At 43.6% G+C, this 16084-nt stretch overlaps 1 protein-coding gene across 11 annotated transcripts in view; it reads right to left on the bottom strand.

The window, feature by feature from the left end:
- Positions 1-16084, bottom strand: part of FAM13A (family with sequence similarity 13 member A) — a 133833-nt gene that overhangs the window by 17285 nt on the left and 100464 nt on the right. For 10 of the 11 annotated variants that reach the window (XR_005102993.1, XM_037379238.1, XM_037379230.1 and 7 more), the window contains 6 exons: positions 15580-15656; positions 14886-14928; positions 9635-9785; positions 1728-1941; positions 1230-1368; positions 62-143 (listed from right to left, as the gene is read on the bottom strand). Coding sequence is in view for 10 of the 11 variants with exons in the window: in XM_037379238.1 (XP_037235135.1) it covers positions 62-143; positions 1230-1368; positions 1728-1941; positions 9635-9785; positions 14886-14928; positions 15580-15656 (706 nt within the window). In the remaining variant the exon portion in view is untranslated. The remainder of the gene's footprint in view (positions 1-61; positions 144-1229; positions 1369-1727; positions 1942-9634; positions 9786-14885; positions 14929-15579; positions 15657-16084) is intronic. The other variant, XM_037379221.1, reaches the window with a different exon arrangement.

The following is a 16084-nucleotide window of genomic DNA, read 5'->3' on the forward strand; positions in this document are numbered from 1 at the left end:
CAAATTTAAATGAGGCAGAGTCCAGCTGCCCCACAAAGGCGCACCAGTGGTGGTTGCTCACCTTTAAGTTGCTTTCGGAATTTGGCCAAATCATTTGTCCATTTGAGCACTTCAGGGTTGGCTGCTTTGTCGCTGTGGGAAGGCTGGGAGGAAAAAAACAGTAATGCTGAATCTGTGTTAAACCAACAGGAGAGACCCACTGAAACAAGTATATGTCACAGAAGTAGGTACAACAGAATTCGGACCCGGCATGGACCATGAGCACTAGCTTCTGACTGGCACCCTGCAGGCCTCTGACCAGCTCATTTCAGACCTTGTTTTAATTGCTCCTCCCTGTCACAGCACTGACTCTTCAGGGCATCGTAAGATTGATTTTCTTTTTAGAAAACACAAAACTTTTGATGGCAAACATGAATTTGCAGGAGTGCCTCAGAGGGCCAGATGAACGTTGGAATCCTTGTGCCTACTGTTTTCTAACAAGACGGCACCTCCAAAATAGTTAGCCTAGCCTGAACAGTTTGAGAAGTGTTAGGGTGATGCACATATTCACACCAAAAGCTTCCTTACATCCAAAGACAGCAAAATAACACAAATGCTAGGCTACAGCAAGCTCTGAGCATTTCTTCCAGCCTTTTCTAGTGCAGGAAGATCCTTTCAGCACATTCCTTTGTAGTTTAGATCCCCAGCAAAGCTTTATTTCCTTAAAAAGCTTTCTATGCATCAGAAGGGCATGTCAGGAACAATTAACAGTACAGTACACTGCTGCTGCTCAGCAGCACTTGACTGTGGTTCCTGGCTCAGAAGTAAGGCGGCTGTTCTCTCTCCTCTGCAATGCACTGCTGTCCTGGGAGTACCATCATGCAAATGAGATGTGCAATTGTGCTTCCCATAAGCTGAACTTTAATAAACAAACAATCAGAATAGCATAGCTATTCCTACACACTGAGTCTGTGCTTGTGGCACACAGTCTTACGTGTTGATCCAATTCTTACCGGTTTATTAGGCTATCCCTTGTTTTGCACTGATAATGCATAATGCTTGGAAAGGCAATTTGCTTAGTACAGATGCATGTTTTCTTTTTTCGGGCAGTAGCTTTTTTCATTTTTTCTTTTTCAGACCTTATAAAAGCTTTCAAGCGCTCTGTATGTTTGACAGACTTGCCTGATGTCCCTTCCCTTTGTTGCTAATGCATAACTCTCCATACAAATGCTTAACTCCTAGAGACTCACTCTGTATTTCCTCTCCTCTTCAAATTTGTCCTCAAATCTCCTGATCTTTTTCTTCAGTCCCTGAATCCTCCGGGTGAGTTGTGCAGGGGTAAGGTCCTCTCTGTCGTCTTCATAAGATCCCAAAGATGAACTCCGCCTCCTACCAAGAGCAGAGAAGAGCTTATCCAAACAGCCACAGTACGTCTTCATGCAAAGAAGGCCACTTAAAACTTTGTGCAAATAATGGGAAATCCCACAGAAGTGAGAATGCTATGTTGCTACTCTGTAATGACAGCAAAAGATGCTGCAACAGCACTTTTCAGCAACAGCCACTCCCTAGATGTCAATTCACAAACTCAGAAACTATTAGTTACCAAGAGTTTTCCTAAAAATATCTCTTTCCCATCAGCAGGAACAGAAACCAAACACAGCACAGCTATCTGGCATTGTGGCTTGATGCAACTGTGCACACCCTTTACAGCTGGGTTTGAGAACCAGGACAGGGAAATCACAACCCACCTCATGAAGGAATGAGAATTGGGAGGGGAAGGAGGCACTTCTGTATCATCCAGGTACTGTTGGCTCTGTCCATAGGCATAGAAGCGAGGGGACAGCATGGGATCGCTGTCCTCATCCAGAAGCTGGCGAATTAAGCGACCGGCCTGCGGGGAAAGGCGAGCCTCATCTGAGTCTAAGCCGTCTCGCTGCCATGAGGAAAGAGCAGGGATGGGCTCTGGGAACAGTAAGACAAAGGCTGGTTTTATCGTTTTTGTTTTACACGTACGACAGACTCCAGGCAACTTTTCTAATGAACCCTGACCTGTTTGTCCCGCACAGTGATTCCTTGTCATCAGGCATTCTCTGGGTCATTATTTGCATCTATCTGCCCAGCGTGCAAAGCATCGCCTGGCCATGGTGGGTACTCTCCAGAAACACAAATGATCACCTAGGCACAACAGAAAACTGTACCCAGAAGTTGGCCAGCAATTACCATGGACTGACACCAAACGAGGCTATCGCCAGCCAGCACCTCTGAGGGAAAAGTTACGCTGGACAAGAGAAAATTATTGGCACACTGCAGTATAAAGGAGGTAACTGGATTACAGGAGGGGTTTTTTTCAATTTCAGGGTGTACAAATGCTGTAAATGAGTTGCGTATTAATTGTCCTGCCATAGCCTCCAGCACTCCAGTACAACCCTGCTACCCACTATTGGAAATTCAAAGACTGGGAATAAGCCTAGGTTCTTCTAGTCTGCAAGGAAAAGCTGTCTCACATTACACCCAGTTCCACAGGGTGCTTAGCCTCGAAATGAACAATGATGGTAATACGGTCTGAGTTTCCCCCTTCTCTATCCCGTGTGCAATCCTGCTGCTTAACAGCATGGTGGAAAAGTGGAGATCTTCAGCCACCTGGACAACCTCACCAGCTGGAAGTAAAAGCAATGTTCTACAGGGAGATGGTGGACTGGGAGAGAAAGGGAAACCAAACGTAGCAGTAGCATTGCTAATTAGCATAACGGAGCCCAAGGAAAGCTACCACCTCAATCTTGTGATCGCTCCCTCCAGATGCCATAAGAAGTCCAACATTTTGTGTTCAGATAGTTTACTAAGCTGATTTGCATGCTCCTACTTAGCACCACGGGATTAGACAGTTTAAGAGCCAGGCTTTGAACTTACAAATCTAACAAATAGTTTGAGAGTCAAGTAAGAAAACAAAAACCTTATAGAAAGCTCCCAGACCAGTTGCAGAGCTACGGACTCATGATTTCCCATGCCTCGTGCATCTATTCTTCCATGAAGAGAAGGGGCTTTTGAAGTTACCGGTTTTTGAATAAAAAGCAGTATTTCCTTTTGCTGAACAAGGTTAACATTTTCATAGCTCCGAATGGATTACATAAGGCTTCCCTTACAGAATCTGTATGCTGTTTAATATTCCCACCCATGTACAATTCAGACAGCACAAGATCATCCACAATTCAGTAATGACAGGCTCAGCGGTATTTTGCCTGCACACGGCATCAAATAACGCTCTTCCCCCCTTCTTCCTTAGCACATGAATATAAATGGCACGCCTCTGCTTAGAGGTTGGTGCTGCATGCAAACTGATGTGCTGCTCTGAAAGGGATGGCTGGAGGTTTTTGCAGAGAGCCTCTTGCAGGTGTTGTGCTAAGTGAAGCACATACAAGCCTGGCTCACAGAGGCTACTTTGATGAGGTGTGTAAGTCCCAAGTGTATGTAGGCTGTTTTGCCACGGACTGGACAGCTAATGCAGCCTGCACTTCTCAATTAATTTCTAGAACAAGAGTGTTTTCTTAGCTGCGTTCAACCTTGGCAGTTCCTAATACCTGAAATATTTTGCTCAAGGAATCTGATAAGGAGGAGGGTGAAACAAAGGGCAAACTCTTCAGCCAAACTGCGACACTTTGGTGTTGCACACTTCCCTGATCTCTCATGATTTCAGGAGGGTCCTCAACAAGATCTCTTGTAGCAAAATAATGGCTAGTAACACTAAAGGAACAAATCTGATAACTTCATTCCTGCTAGTCAAATGTAAGTGATGCACACAATTCTTGCAGACATCTCTCTTGTCTGATTTTTGGAATACATTCTCACCCCAAAACAGAATTTGCTCTTGGAAATGGTTAAATCACACCTCCATGGGATTTATATACATGGAATAAACTTGGAAGAAATCAGCAGCATACTTAGCAGTAACCAAATTAAGCTGCTACACCACACTGGCTAACAAAGCCATTATTAATCATGCATGATGCATGTGACTTTGTCCCAAGGTGGATTTATACACCAGATAGCATGCGACATTCAGGGAATTGTAGTGGCTCAAAGAGCTTCTGATCAAACCCCAAAGACAGCAAAGCACTTTATGCAAGCTACCGGAGGCTGAGGTATGTCTACTTTCTCTTTTGTTAATTTCAGTATACTGCCCAAAAAGATAAACTCACATTCCACAGGAGAAAGTGTTAAAAAGGAGATGGGAAAAAGGAATAAAAGGAAAAATCAGACTTGGGACTTGATAGAAGAAATGGTTGCTATAGCAAATCAGCTGGTTTTAACCCTCACTCCTGGAGGGCCTGAGTCCACGCGTAACTTGTTTCCCTTACTGACTCTTAAGTATTTGAAAGAAAAAGATCTCATTTGGACACAAAAAATGGATAACCCCCTAGAATGTTGCACAGCAATTAATTAAGGAACATATTTAGGTAAGTAGAATTATGGATTTTATCTACATCCGATCACAAAGTGGACCAGAGCTGTAGTCCAACTTCCTTCCCTCATACTGGCCCGGTGCCAGGTGCTTCAGCTGGAAGCACTGGAATTGATGGATTGAATAAATATATAGGAACCTGCTAAGGGTAAGCTGCCACTTTTTCTGACAGGGCACAATGGATCAATTAGTGTTTAACAGAATACGTAATACCTTTTGTTACTCATTTACCCAAAATAGCTATCAGAGTGTTGAGCCTTTTCGGAAGGCTGCTAAATTCCTGGACTTAATGACTCAGGTTTGAAGTATTTGCTCTCAGGATTAATATTGTTACCCTTTCCCCTTTCTGCTACCTGAAGAACAAAATCTCAGTAAGGAATGTAAAAGTTCCACCTTTTCTTTGCCATTAGCTTGACAGAACAGTTACCCTTATTCATGTTCTGTCTTGAACAGATCTGTCTTGCTCAGAGAAAACTCAGTTTTCTACTCACCTCCACAGTCTTTCCATGTACTATTCCCCGCCCCCCCCTTCTCCATAATGAAAATCTTTTGTGAAAATAAATATATTTGGGAATATTTAACCAGCATGGCTATACCAGTGCAGAGAAAAGGTGAAAAAAATTTCTGTTTATTGGTCAGACTCTCAGTGCATTTCTTTTAGGTACACTTTCTCTAAGTCGGCACTGAAGAGATGAATTATGCTGGTATTGAGCCTGCAGTCCTTCAGAACTGCTGCACTCCCTCTCAAAATCCCACAACCAGCTAATCTTTCAACAAAGCTGTCAGCCATCTGCCAGGTGTTGCTCTGCAGAACTCTGTAGGCACACATACGCCTACGGCAATACAACCTCTCTGCAACCTGCCACACAGAGGGCTGGAGATATTAATAAACCTGTGTCATGCAAGAAGGGAGGAAGGAAGATTTAATTGTACCAAATTGGTGTATTATTGCTGAGCTCCAAGCCGCCACGCTGATAAAACCTGACTTTTTTTTTATCACCGTATTGTACATTTGCCACAGGGTTACTGGGGGCTGCAGGGCCAACAGAGGGGTGGCCACACACACACACACACGCAGCCCATGTCAGATGCAGCCAGCAAAATGCCGCAGGCATCTCCTGTTTCCCTTTCCTCTGCAGCCACACAGCTGATGCATGCTGCTCACACCGCTTTTACACAACCCCGTCTAACAAAGGAGGCCAAATCTCAGCTGCTGCAAACCCAAGTAGGTCCAGAGGGATTAAAAAGTCTGAACTCATTACCACACCTGAGGTCCTACTATTAAATCCCACCTGAAAGACCCCAGAAAGATCTCTCATAATAAAGTGAAAAAAGCAATTTAAAACCCCAAAACATTCACTAGCTCAGTAACAACCTATTTTACTCATCTTATAAATAACTGTTTGAAAACATCCTTGTTTGAATACATCAAGAGGTATTCTTCCTACACAGATCAAAAATGATCCAAATAAAGTGCTACCATGCCTTTTCAGTTAGTGAGATGACACATCTCTCAGCTACCAAACCAACTTTGTGTTTTGTTTATAACATCATAATAACCAATGAGAAAATAGTTTTTAAAATATTTGTGCTATCAAATAAAATCAGTACACAATGCAATTATTCTTTTCTACACATAGTAATAAAAATGCAATGTGTTTCATCACCTTTTGATTCCTTATGCTAAAGGGTGTTACACAAATACATTGATGTATCTTAAGTCCACAGTGTTGAGAAAAAGAAATCCAAATCTAGCTTCCCTGTTGCTGTACTCTTCGGATTTTTTTGGGGTGGGTTTTTTTTTTTCCCATGGGAAATTACCAATTAAGTCAGTGTTGAAACTATTCGTAGATCAGCTTCACCCTCAGGGTCTCAGTGCTGCAATACTTGAGTTCTCAACACTGAGAACCCAAATTGTGTTTTGAATTTCTGCTTCTATCCTTTTTTTTTTTTTCCCCCCAAGCTTCAAAGGTTGTAGAAAAATGTCTGCTGATTGTTTCCTAAGTGCTTGTTACTGCAAACTGCTTGAAATCTCATCCACAGAACCTTTTTTAAAGCGTCAGTAATGGGGCGATGTAGGCAGCAATCACATGCATCGTATTGATTTACTGAACTGCCAGCCGCCGTTACGGAGAGTAACATACTTGCAGATTTTCCTTGAGGGCAGGATAGCAAGTTCTGGGCTCGAATTAGAAACATTCGGTAAGAAATTTGTACAATAGTGCTGGACTGTGAAAGAACACTCTGTCCTCCTCGCTCACAGCACTCCATTCAAACGTAATCCGCAACAATTAAAAACTTTTTGCTAGGGAAGCAGCTCTGAAAACGCTTGCTCGCAAGCTGTCTCAGCTGGCACTGACTGACCCACCAGCTTAGCATGCAAGCCCAGCAGTCACACATCCCAGTTCACAGAGACAGCTCAGTTCACACCCAGCCCGGGAATAAAACGATTTGATTTGTGTCTGCCAAATGCACACTAGTCAAATATTTCTCCTGGATCATGGGAAACACACCTAGGCTTAGTGTTCAGAACTTGACTGTGGCTGGGGCACTGCTCACGCCCTGCATCCTACATCAGCAGCGTGATGACTACCACACATATGCCCTTACAGGCAGCAGGCGAGGCAGGTAGAGAAGGCAGGCACACAGCAGAGCGCCGAGCAGCCTACGCACCGGAGGAAGCGCGAAGCCGTCGTCTTTGTCCTTTCTCTGCCCAGCTTTAGGTAAAGGGAACATAGATAGCCTGGAGAAGTACAGCACTTCTCTCCTATTGTGTACAGATTGGACGATGTGGTGAACCTTAAAAAAAATACCTGGTAAGAATTACTTCTAGCGTAAGATAAAAGGCGGGGGGGGGCCTGGCAGCAGCTATCACAGTTCTGTGCCCCTGAAGGAGGGCTTTTAAGGTAGCTCTGGTCTTAACGTGATGGAGAGCCTGCCTGAGAGACAAATAAGAGCTAGTCAGTGGACAAGGCTGTCTTGTGTAATTCTGTGCCCACTCTTGAAGGCTCTTCCCTCACATTTGACTGGAGGCAGTGACAGCTACAGCTGAAGGCAACCCCTCAACCTGTAACTGTTCTCACAAGCCACTTTAAAAGGCGCAGCTGTTGTCCTGATCACTAGATGCTCTGTCTCCTGCGGTATGATACAGAGGACCCGGCACCCAGAAGTCAGCTCCACTATGCCCCAGAAGAACAGGTAATTTCCTGAGAGAAGGACCTACCAAATTTGCTAGAGCAAAGCAATAAACTCCTCAAGTGTTACTGCATTTGGAGGCACAGTCCTTTTCCTTTTCACTGGGGATGCAACCAGAGCTGCAGCACAGATCCTGAGAGGTCTGTGAAGGTCTGAGTGACACAGGCTGGCTGGCAGAGGAAGGGAGGATGCCCTGGCTGCTAGAGCTGTGGATGGGTGGTACAACCCTGCCTTGCAAAGCCAGTCTCAATTACAGACTCTGTCGTTAGCTGCAGAAGCAGCCTGAGAGTTGATGTTAAGATCTTCCACCTCCTGGATGCCGCAAGCTTGATTTCACGCCCACAGCTATGGAAGACTCAGAAGGCACCATTTTGCTGCTTTTTCATCTGCATCAACAAAATGGTGATTCTGGAAGGCATGCCTTTTAGAAGATGGCATCTCTCTCACCACAGACAGCTGTCCATCTCCTCCTCTTGTGAAATGCATGTGAGCAGAACAGAGGAAGGAAGGATCAAAGAGAAGCACTCTTCAAGCACAGCCACACATGCATAATCCTGTTTCATATTTGCAGGGCAAGAAAGCTAGAATCCGTAAGAGCACACCTATGAAGAAGGAATTGTACCAAAGGTGCAACTTATTTTGTATGATGGGAAAGCCTCTCTGGCAGATCTCTGTTCTCCCCTTCATGCGTTCATATGACTCCCATTAGTAACCCAAGAAGACAAAAAAAAAAAAAAAAAAAAAAAAAAGAAAGAGAGTCATTATTTCCAAAGGTTCACATGACTGCTGAAGCCACACATCACCTCTGAGAACACAGACATGCTCACCCTGGCCTGAGACCCTGTGGGGCAGTGCTAATTAGCATCCCAGCAAACACATACAGCAGCCAAGGCCTCCTGGGAGCCTTTCCATGGTGCTTTGATCAACCATGCTGCACACGTGGTGATACCACCCAGGGAATCCCCGCCTAGCAAGCAAATGGAGAAATGCTCTCCCAACCATGGTGACTAGTTGCTTGGTGAATCAAAGGCAGCCACGGCTGCAAGTTTTCTTTACTCATGCTCAAAGTGTCATAACTACTCCACTCCTAGAGGGAAAGGCAAAATATACTAGGTCACGTATTCTGTGGAGGCAGGAGCAGATTTAGAGCAATAAACTAGTTACACATTTTCCCCTCTCTTGCTTATTAGAATACCGTACTCCCCCTTTTCCTGCTTCTTCCCTGTCAAAGCCCTTCTTTCACTCCTAAAGCACAAACAGAATTCTTGCTTGCACATGGAAACCGTGTAACTGGAAAAGGGTTTGATCCCAGAGGTGCTGGACACCTTAAATTTATCTCAAGTTCAAATGAAACTGAGGTTCACGGCACCCACAGAGCTCCCCCAGATTTCCCACCCTTAACTGAGTCAGTGCAGCCACTAAGAACCACTATTAAAATAATTTAAAGCACACACAATTTAACACTGCTGTTTGAGCTGGCAATCAGAATTTTTTCACAGCATACATAAAAAAGTTGTTTGTAAGAGCTATCAAAAGACAAAACAGCAGACAGACAGCCTTTTTTCCAGCTACGCTTTTCAGATCTGAATCATTATTTCCAAATAGCGATTGAAGTGGAAGAAAAGGAAGAAAGAAGGAAGCTCCTTTCAGACTGTGAAACACCCAGCTTCTTTGAAGTATAGGGCCACCTAGCTTAATATGAGTGACCAGCCACCAAGAAATAAGTTATCCTGAAATGCTCCGGGACTTAAGAGTACTAAACAACACGTGAAAGTAACTTCAAGAATAAACCAACTAATTTTCTTCCTCTAAGTGACAATTAGAATTCGTACCCATCCAGTATTTTGCTTCCAGTTTCTCCAAACTTTCAGTTCCATATTAAGGACCAAATTGCTTTCCTGTTGTTTTTGGCAAGGGAAAATGATCACATAAAGACATATGCAGCTCACTCAGGTCTCCCTCTCTCCCTTTTCACTTGTACGACCAGCCATCACACAATCCTACCTTCCCAGTTGTTGTCATCACACAGCGCTGTCAAATCCAGCTGAGGCACTTCCGACACAAAGCTGTTTTCCTGGTCATCGGCATCTTGATTTCTTTGCAACTTGTTTTCAGGAATGCTTGGATGCTCTTGAATCTTCATACTTGAAGTCAGCTATATTCCCATATACCCGCAGAAATGAGAAAGAAAAAAAAAAAAAAAAAGGATGTTTCAGGAGGCAGAGGAGGAAAAAAACCCACCACCCTGCAGTCACAGCAGCAGTAAGCTCACACCTTTAGCTAAAAACATCCAAACAAACAGACCCTGGTGCTTCCAGCTCCAAATCCAAATCCCCTGCGTGGTGACCCCTACGTACTAACTGCTCACTCACACCGGTAAAAACATCCATCCATCTGTCTTCCTTGGATTTTTCCTTCAGGAATAGCCACTGCAAGTTCCCAAGACTACCTGCCCTGACAACTGCATGCAGCTGAAAAAGCCTCCGGTAATCGATTGGGATGAAAAGGGAGGGAGGAAGGCAGGGAGAAAGGGAGAGAGAGGGGGGCGGCTGCATACACTTCCTAAAGGAGCACAACTCCTTGGAGCAACAACAAAAACGCTGCTGCTGCTGTAAGTCTGTAGCAATATGGTGTCTTCTAAAAAGCAGGCACCAGAGCTCCTGAGGTAGCAGCCGCAGCCAGCCAGCAGCGCAGGCTACGTACATGAATGCTCTCATGCAGGCTGTGCTGGCTCAGATCAATTAGTGCCAGCTAAGCTGTGCTGGCTGCACATTCCCCGATTTCCTGTGGTTGTTTTCTAGCTGGGCGTGGGGAGAGCAGAACTATTTATGGAGGAGCTCTGGGTATTAAAGCAGTGTTGCGCAAATCCAAACGGCAGTGGGGTTTGGCATCTCAGCTGGAAGCAGTGTGGACTCTGGGAAAAAGCCAAAAAATTCACACAAGCATCCAATGACTTAGGAGGGGAAAAAAAAAAAAAAAAAAAAAAAGCAGCATGCTGTCAAGTAAATGATTCATCATTTAGCGCTACCTAGAAGCAACCGCTGTTTGCTTCACCACTATTCACCCCTGCACATACCACACGTCGTGTGCATTTATGCAGAAATCACTGCCATTCCCACAATGCAGATACACAGTGCGCGTGTCTGCAACAGTGTGCTTGATGACACGGGCAGTTTTGTCACTCTACCATGAAATAGCTGTAATGCCTCACAGAGGGCAGTCGGGAAAAGGAAGCGTAAGGCGTGTACATAAACATATAGTATATGATGTGATAATGTATAAACCCACCAACAAACGGAGCTATCCGAATAGACAGCGGCACATTACTACGTAAGCTATTTGATCTTGGTAAGAACAGCTTGGGTATAATTCTCTCAAACAGAGTCCAGCAGGTAGCCAACATGCAGATGTCCCCCTGCAGGAATTCTGATAATCTAGTTAGCCACCTGCATATGCTGATGTGTGAAGAAAACGGGCCTGAAGAAAATAACCAGTACATTTGGACATGTTTTATTTGTGAATCCAGAAGCATGGCCAAACTGTATTAAATCAATATCCTTAGTATATGCCAGTACGGCACATTTAATTTTTTTCATCTGCATAGAGCTAATGATGGGTTGTGGGTTTTTTCCACTCTGAGCAGAGGAAAAACAAGTAAACTTCATGCTGGGAGGGGAAAAATCTGCCCAGTAGACAAATTATATGAATCAATGTTTTTATCTGGATTCAATCCCATCAATCCCTGCAACTGGACAGGGTGCTGGACTATCTCATCTAGGCTCCCTTTCCTGTGAAAGGTTGGCCTAGGTGATCTTCCAAGGTCCCTTCCAGCTGGGGCTGTTCTACGGTTCTAAAAACCTGAGTGATGAACACACTGGTACTTGTAAAAAGTGTTCTGCATTGTATTTGTGTAAGGTTTGTATTTCCTTTTCATTTCAATAAATTGTCTTTTTGAATCTTTATAACAAAAGAAACACTAAATGACAGTTTGCCAAGCACTAATAACTTGTACAGCTTGACACTAAATCTGATTACAAATGTGTTTATTGTGAGAGCTGTAGATGGAAAAATTGCTAATTCATTATTCAATATCTTTTAAGCTGCTTCCAGGTTGGAAGGACTGAAATACTTCAAGGTCCAAGAACAAATTTCTTGCCAGGATCTAAATAGTCAGCGTACATTACAAACATAAAGACTGGTCAGTGGCCAGAAACAGGCAGTCTTCTACATTTAGTAAAGAACAAACTGTACCAGTTGATAAACTGCATTTAAATTGCCAGCACAGTATTTTAAGGCTGAAAGAAATAAATCAGTTAAGTTTCAAAGTAGGTGCTACTTTTAATAACATCAAGAAGCGTGAAGAGAGGAACTTACCTAGATTTTAAAAATTTCAAAGGTAATTTCAAAAGAAAATACCATCCTGTCACCACCACTGATACCAACTTCAGAGTTAAATGTCTTTCTATGAAGAGTGTACAACCTCCTGACTTCTACAAAGACTTGTTAAAAATATCTGTAGCAGACATAAGAGCACTTCCCAGATGGGTAAATGTTTCCATTACACATATATTAGAAAGATCGTATCAATGTTGTCTTCCTTCTAAAGTCACTTCAGCTGTTGGAAACATTTAAAAGCTGTTTAAAAAACAGACGTGTGCTGTGCCTGCAGCCGGTTACTCTCCTTGCTCACTGATGTAGCCTCTAACACAATAAATCATTAGGTGTTCTGGAGAACAGTGGTGGTACAAATCCAGGAGACTCAAGAAAGCAGATGTTTAACCTTCTTTGCACTAACGCTCCAAACCCATGCAGTGGTGGATGATTCAGTATTTGATTTCCTGATGCCACCAGTTGCCAACCCCCAGGACCAAAACCAAGTAAGGGAGAACCACTGTGCTTTAGGTATGGATGTGCCACAACTGCCCACAAACCCAAGGGGCAGCAAGTTCATGATTTCAGTAGCAGGTGGCAGTCACAACGTACACATAAATGACCACCCAAAAATCTTCAAACTAGGCACCTGATTTCTATTTTTTAGAAGCTTCTCCTGCAGCCGTGCTTTGCAGGTACCTCTAACTACAGATCTAAGTAACCAAGTCAGCTGCTTTGATTCTCCCTGCTCCAAAAGAGACTCAGCATAAAGAGCAGCTTAAGCAGCTAGAAGTAAAAGGCAACATAAAGGTCTTTGAATTCTGATCAGGAAGTTGTATTCTGTTTGATTACACGTGGACTGAAATCAATTTTATTTAAAAGGCTTGCTTCCCCCACATCTGACCATCCACTACAACCACAAGCAGGAAGTATCCTTAAGCACCTGTTGCTAACACCGTCTGACGCAAGCACGCAGCCATGCTGCTGCCTTACTCCTGAGTCATGCTAATCCCCCTCTACACCTGTTGCCACGCTGCTGTGAATCCTCAACACCCTTCCCCTACCAAGACTTGGGTACTAGAAACCTGTGTTTTTCAAATCAGTCTACATCCTAGAGCTTAGCTGCTTCCGAGGGCACATTACGAAGGCTACAAAAGCACCGAAAATTCATTCAGGACACGTGTTTCAAGGTATTTTTACTGCACCATGGACATGCAAGTCTGCACAACTGGTAGCTACGGCAAATTCCAAATACCTTTCCTAATATCTTCAGACTGGAGACAAGGTGAGAAAGAGTATGAAAGTCCCTGTCCCTTCCTCATCCTGAATGAGCTTTTTGTTACGGAAGGTACGTCTTTAAGCTGCCCTAAGCTAAAGCCTTACAAGGGACAAGGAATGTAAAATTACCCTGCAGGAATGTAACATTTTCTGGACCTTGTAATTCCTACATAATACAATCTCTGGGTTAAGGTTACATCTTCTCCCGCAGTTAAAATTCTAAATTTTAAAACTCTTCCTAAGGAGAAGTTTGTTTTAAGATTATGATTTCATATTCACATATACCTCGCCCAGATTAATTTAAAAGCTTAATGGGAGTATTGTGTGGCATGGCAGTGACAGCACCTTCTCCACATGCAAGCTGGTACGTGAGGAACAAGGTGTTGCAAAATCCATGCTCTGGAAAACACAACAGCTCGTAAGCAAGTGCAGGATCATTGGGAATTACTACTGACCCTCTGGGAGCAAAGTAGGAGATCCACCTAAAGCCCAGTTAGAGCAGTGATCAAAGGCAACACTGAACACCCCTCGCACAGTTTACAAGTTTCAGTGTCCCCTGAACTTCTGCAGTTACAAACACAGCTGGTCAGAGCCCAGCTGTTAGCAAATAATCTCTTTTACCTTTCCTGCTAGATGGAAATAATACCTACCAGAAACAAAGTCTTTCAAAGGCTATAAATGCATAGAGGCTGTTATTAAAAACAAACACACACCACCACCCCCAAAAAAACCCCAAAACAACCAAAAACACAAGAGGAGGCTATTTTAAAAATACTACCAGCCCTCAGTTAACTTCCAGACGGCCACAGAAACCAGACATTGTCCACAGCTGTTTTAGTGTGCTCCTCTGAAACGGGTGCACAGCTGAGGGAGAGGCACCTCGGATAACTCTCCCCAGTATTTTAGATGCTTGGCTGCCTGGAAGTGTTTCAAGCAAACTCAAACGAACCACTGACTGCAACGGTGTTCACCTAATCCAACCCCAGCCTTTCCATTGCGGAACAGTTAGATGAAAAACACCATAAAGTGAATGCCGGAGTGTGGTACTGAGCAGAAATGGAAAGTTTTGGAAAAAACTTTTGCCATCAATGTCACATCTCCCCTCCTGACAGCCATCCAACTACCAATTCCTACAGAGAAGCAGGAGATGTTCCAGTTTTCTAAGACAAATGGAAGACCCGCGTTCAAAGGCAACATTGGGAATGCATAAATAAAAGACCAAATGATTTTAGAGAAATCAAGAGAGACAAGCTGATCTTCTACCCTGGGAGATAACCAGTCACACACCCTGTTTGTAATGATTAACGAGGGAACTCAGCGTCACTTAAACCAAAGTGCTGACTTCAGTGACGCTTCCCTTTTTGGCAAGGAGGGATCGAAGGGACTGAAGCAGATGCTTTCAGATTCCTCAGCAGCTGAGAGGCTCCCTAAATTATGTAAATAAAAAGCAGAAGGAAGGAAAGGAAAGAAAAAAGCAAACGCTAACTCCATTTCTCTGGGAGAAATGCAATTTCACAGAACTAGATGCCTAACTACCTGTTTCCACTCAATAAAAAGCCCATTTAGAGACCACAAAACTGAAACACAAAATCCAAAAAATACCAACCTGAGGGTGCCTGAAAAAAACCTCATCGTTTTCACTTTCTTTGCTACAAAAAAACACAAAAAAAACACCAACATATTACAAATGCAAAACCAGACTTGTCTTATAACAAAAACAAGCAGGACTTCTGCACACACAGGTTTTTAGATTCTTGCTATGGCTGCACACATTAATTCATTCAGTAGACAAAGGGACAGGAGCTATTTGTGGAAAATATAATGTCAATTAATTCTAGTGCCCTTAATCCAAACCTTAATCTCTCCACAAACATAACTGTGGAGAGAAACTGTCGTTTCAGGTGAGCAGAGTGGGGTTGTACAGCTCTCGCAGAGGAGCAAAGCACAAAGAAAAGGGCTGGACCCCGCGGCCAGGTGAGACAGGCCCTGCAGCCCTCCGTGTGCAGCGCGCTGGTTCAGGTGCTACACAGCTGACTTCTCAAGTCTGCATCATCAGCATCTTCAGTGCTGTGCTTAACGGGCTGGGAGAAGAGTCTTGGTGGCATACGCTGCTGTGCAGAGCCCACACAACATATGCAGGGCCTCCATACAGCTCTACTTTGAAGCTAACACAGTGGATAATGCTGTTCTGCAGCATAACTAAATGTCACCCTCACAGTCTGTGGTGGAAGATCTCTTAGGCTGTACTACAACCACAGGGAAAATAAAACTTACATATATTTAAAGAAAAAAAAAATCACCTTTCTTCAGATAAAATTTCCATGTCATCAGGTCCTGTTCTGTCTATAGGCCTGGATGAGCTAAAGCTTTCCATAGTCTGTAATACAGCAAATGTTAAAGCAGTAAGATACATAAGAGAAATGGAGTCCAGCTGCAGGCCATTAAACAGATCAAATACAGGAATATCCAACAGGACTTCTAGAAACAAGACAACCACCAGACTATTGCCTATTGCACGTTTATAACAAAACAAACCCCAGACTTTGTTGCCCATAACCTGCAAAAACCCACAGCTGCTCACTGCTTTGTTGCTTTTATCAGATGACCTCAAGATAATGTAAGTAATGTAATAATGCTGCATGGTACTCTGTCTGTTCCCATTTTACAGACTGAGAGACAGGCTGAACTTGAGAGTAATTCTGTGGTGTGTACAAGTCCTGTAAGAGCAGATACCAAAATCCACAGCATCTTCCCAGCAGGACTACTTATGCCCATCTTAGAAAATACCCTCCTTCTTAGCCAAAC

The sequence above is a fragment of the Falco rusticolus genome, chromosome 1 (genome assembly GCF_015220075.1).
Source record: "Falco rusticolus isolate bFalRus1 chromosome 1, bFalRus1.pri, whole genome shotgun sequence".
Lineage (NCBI taxonomy): Eukaryota > Metazoa > Chordata > Aves > Falconiformes > Falconidae > Falco > Falco rusticolus.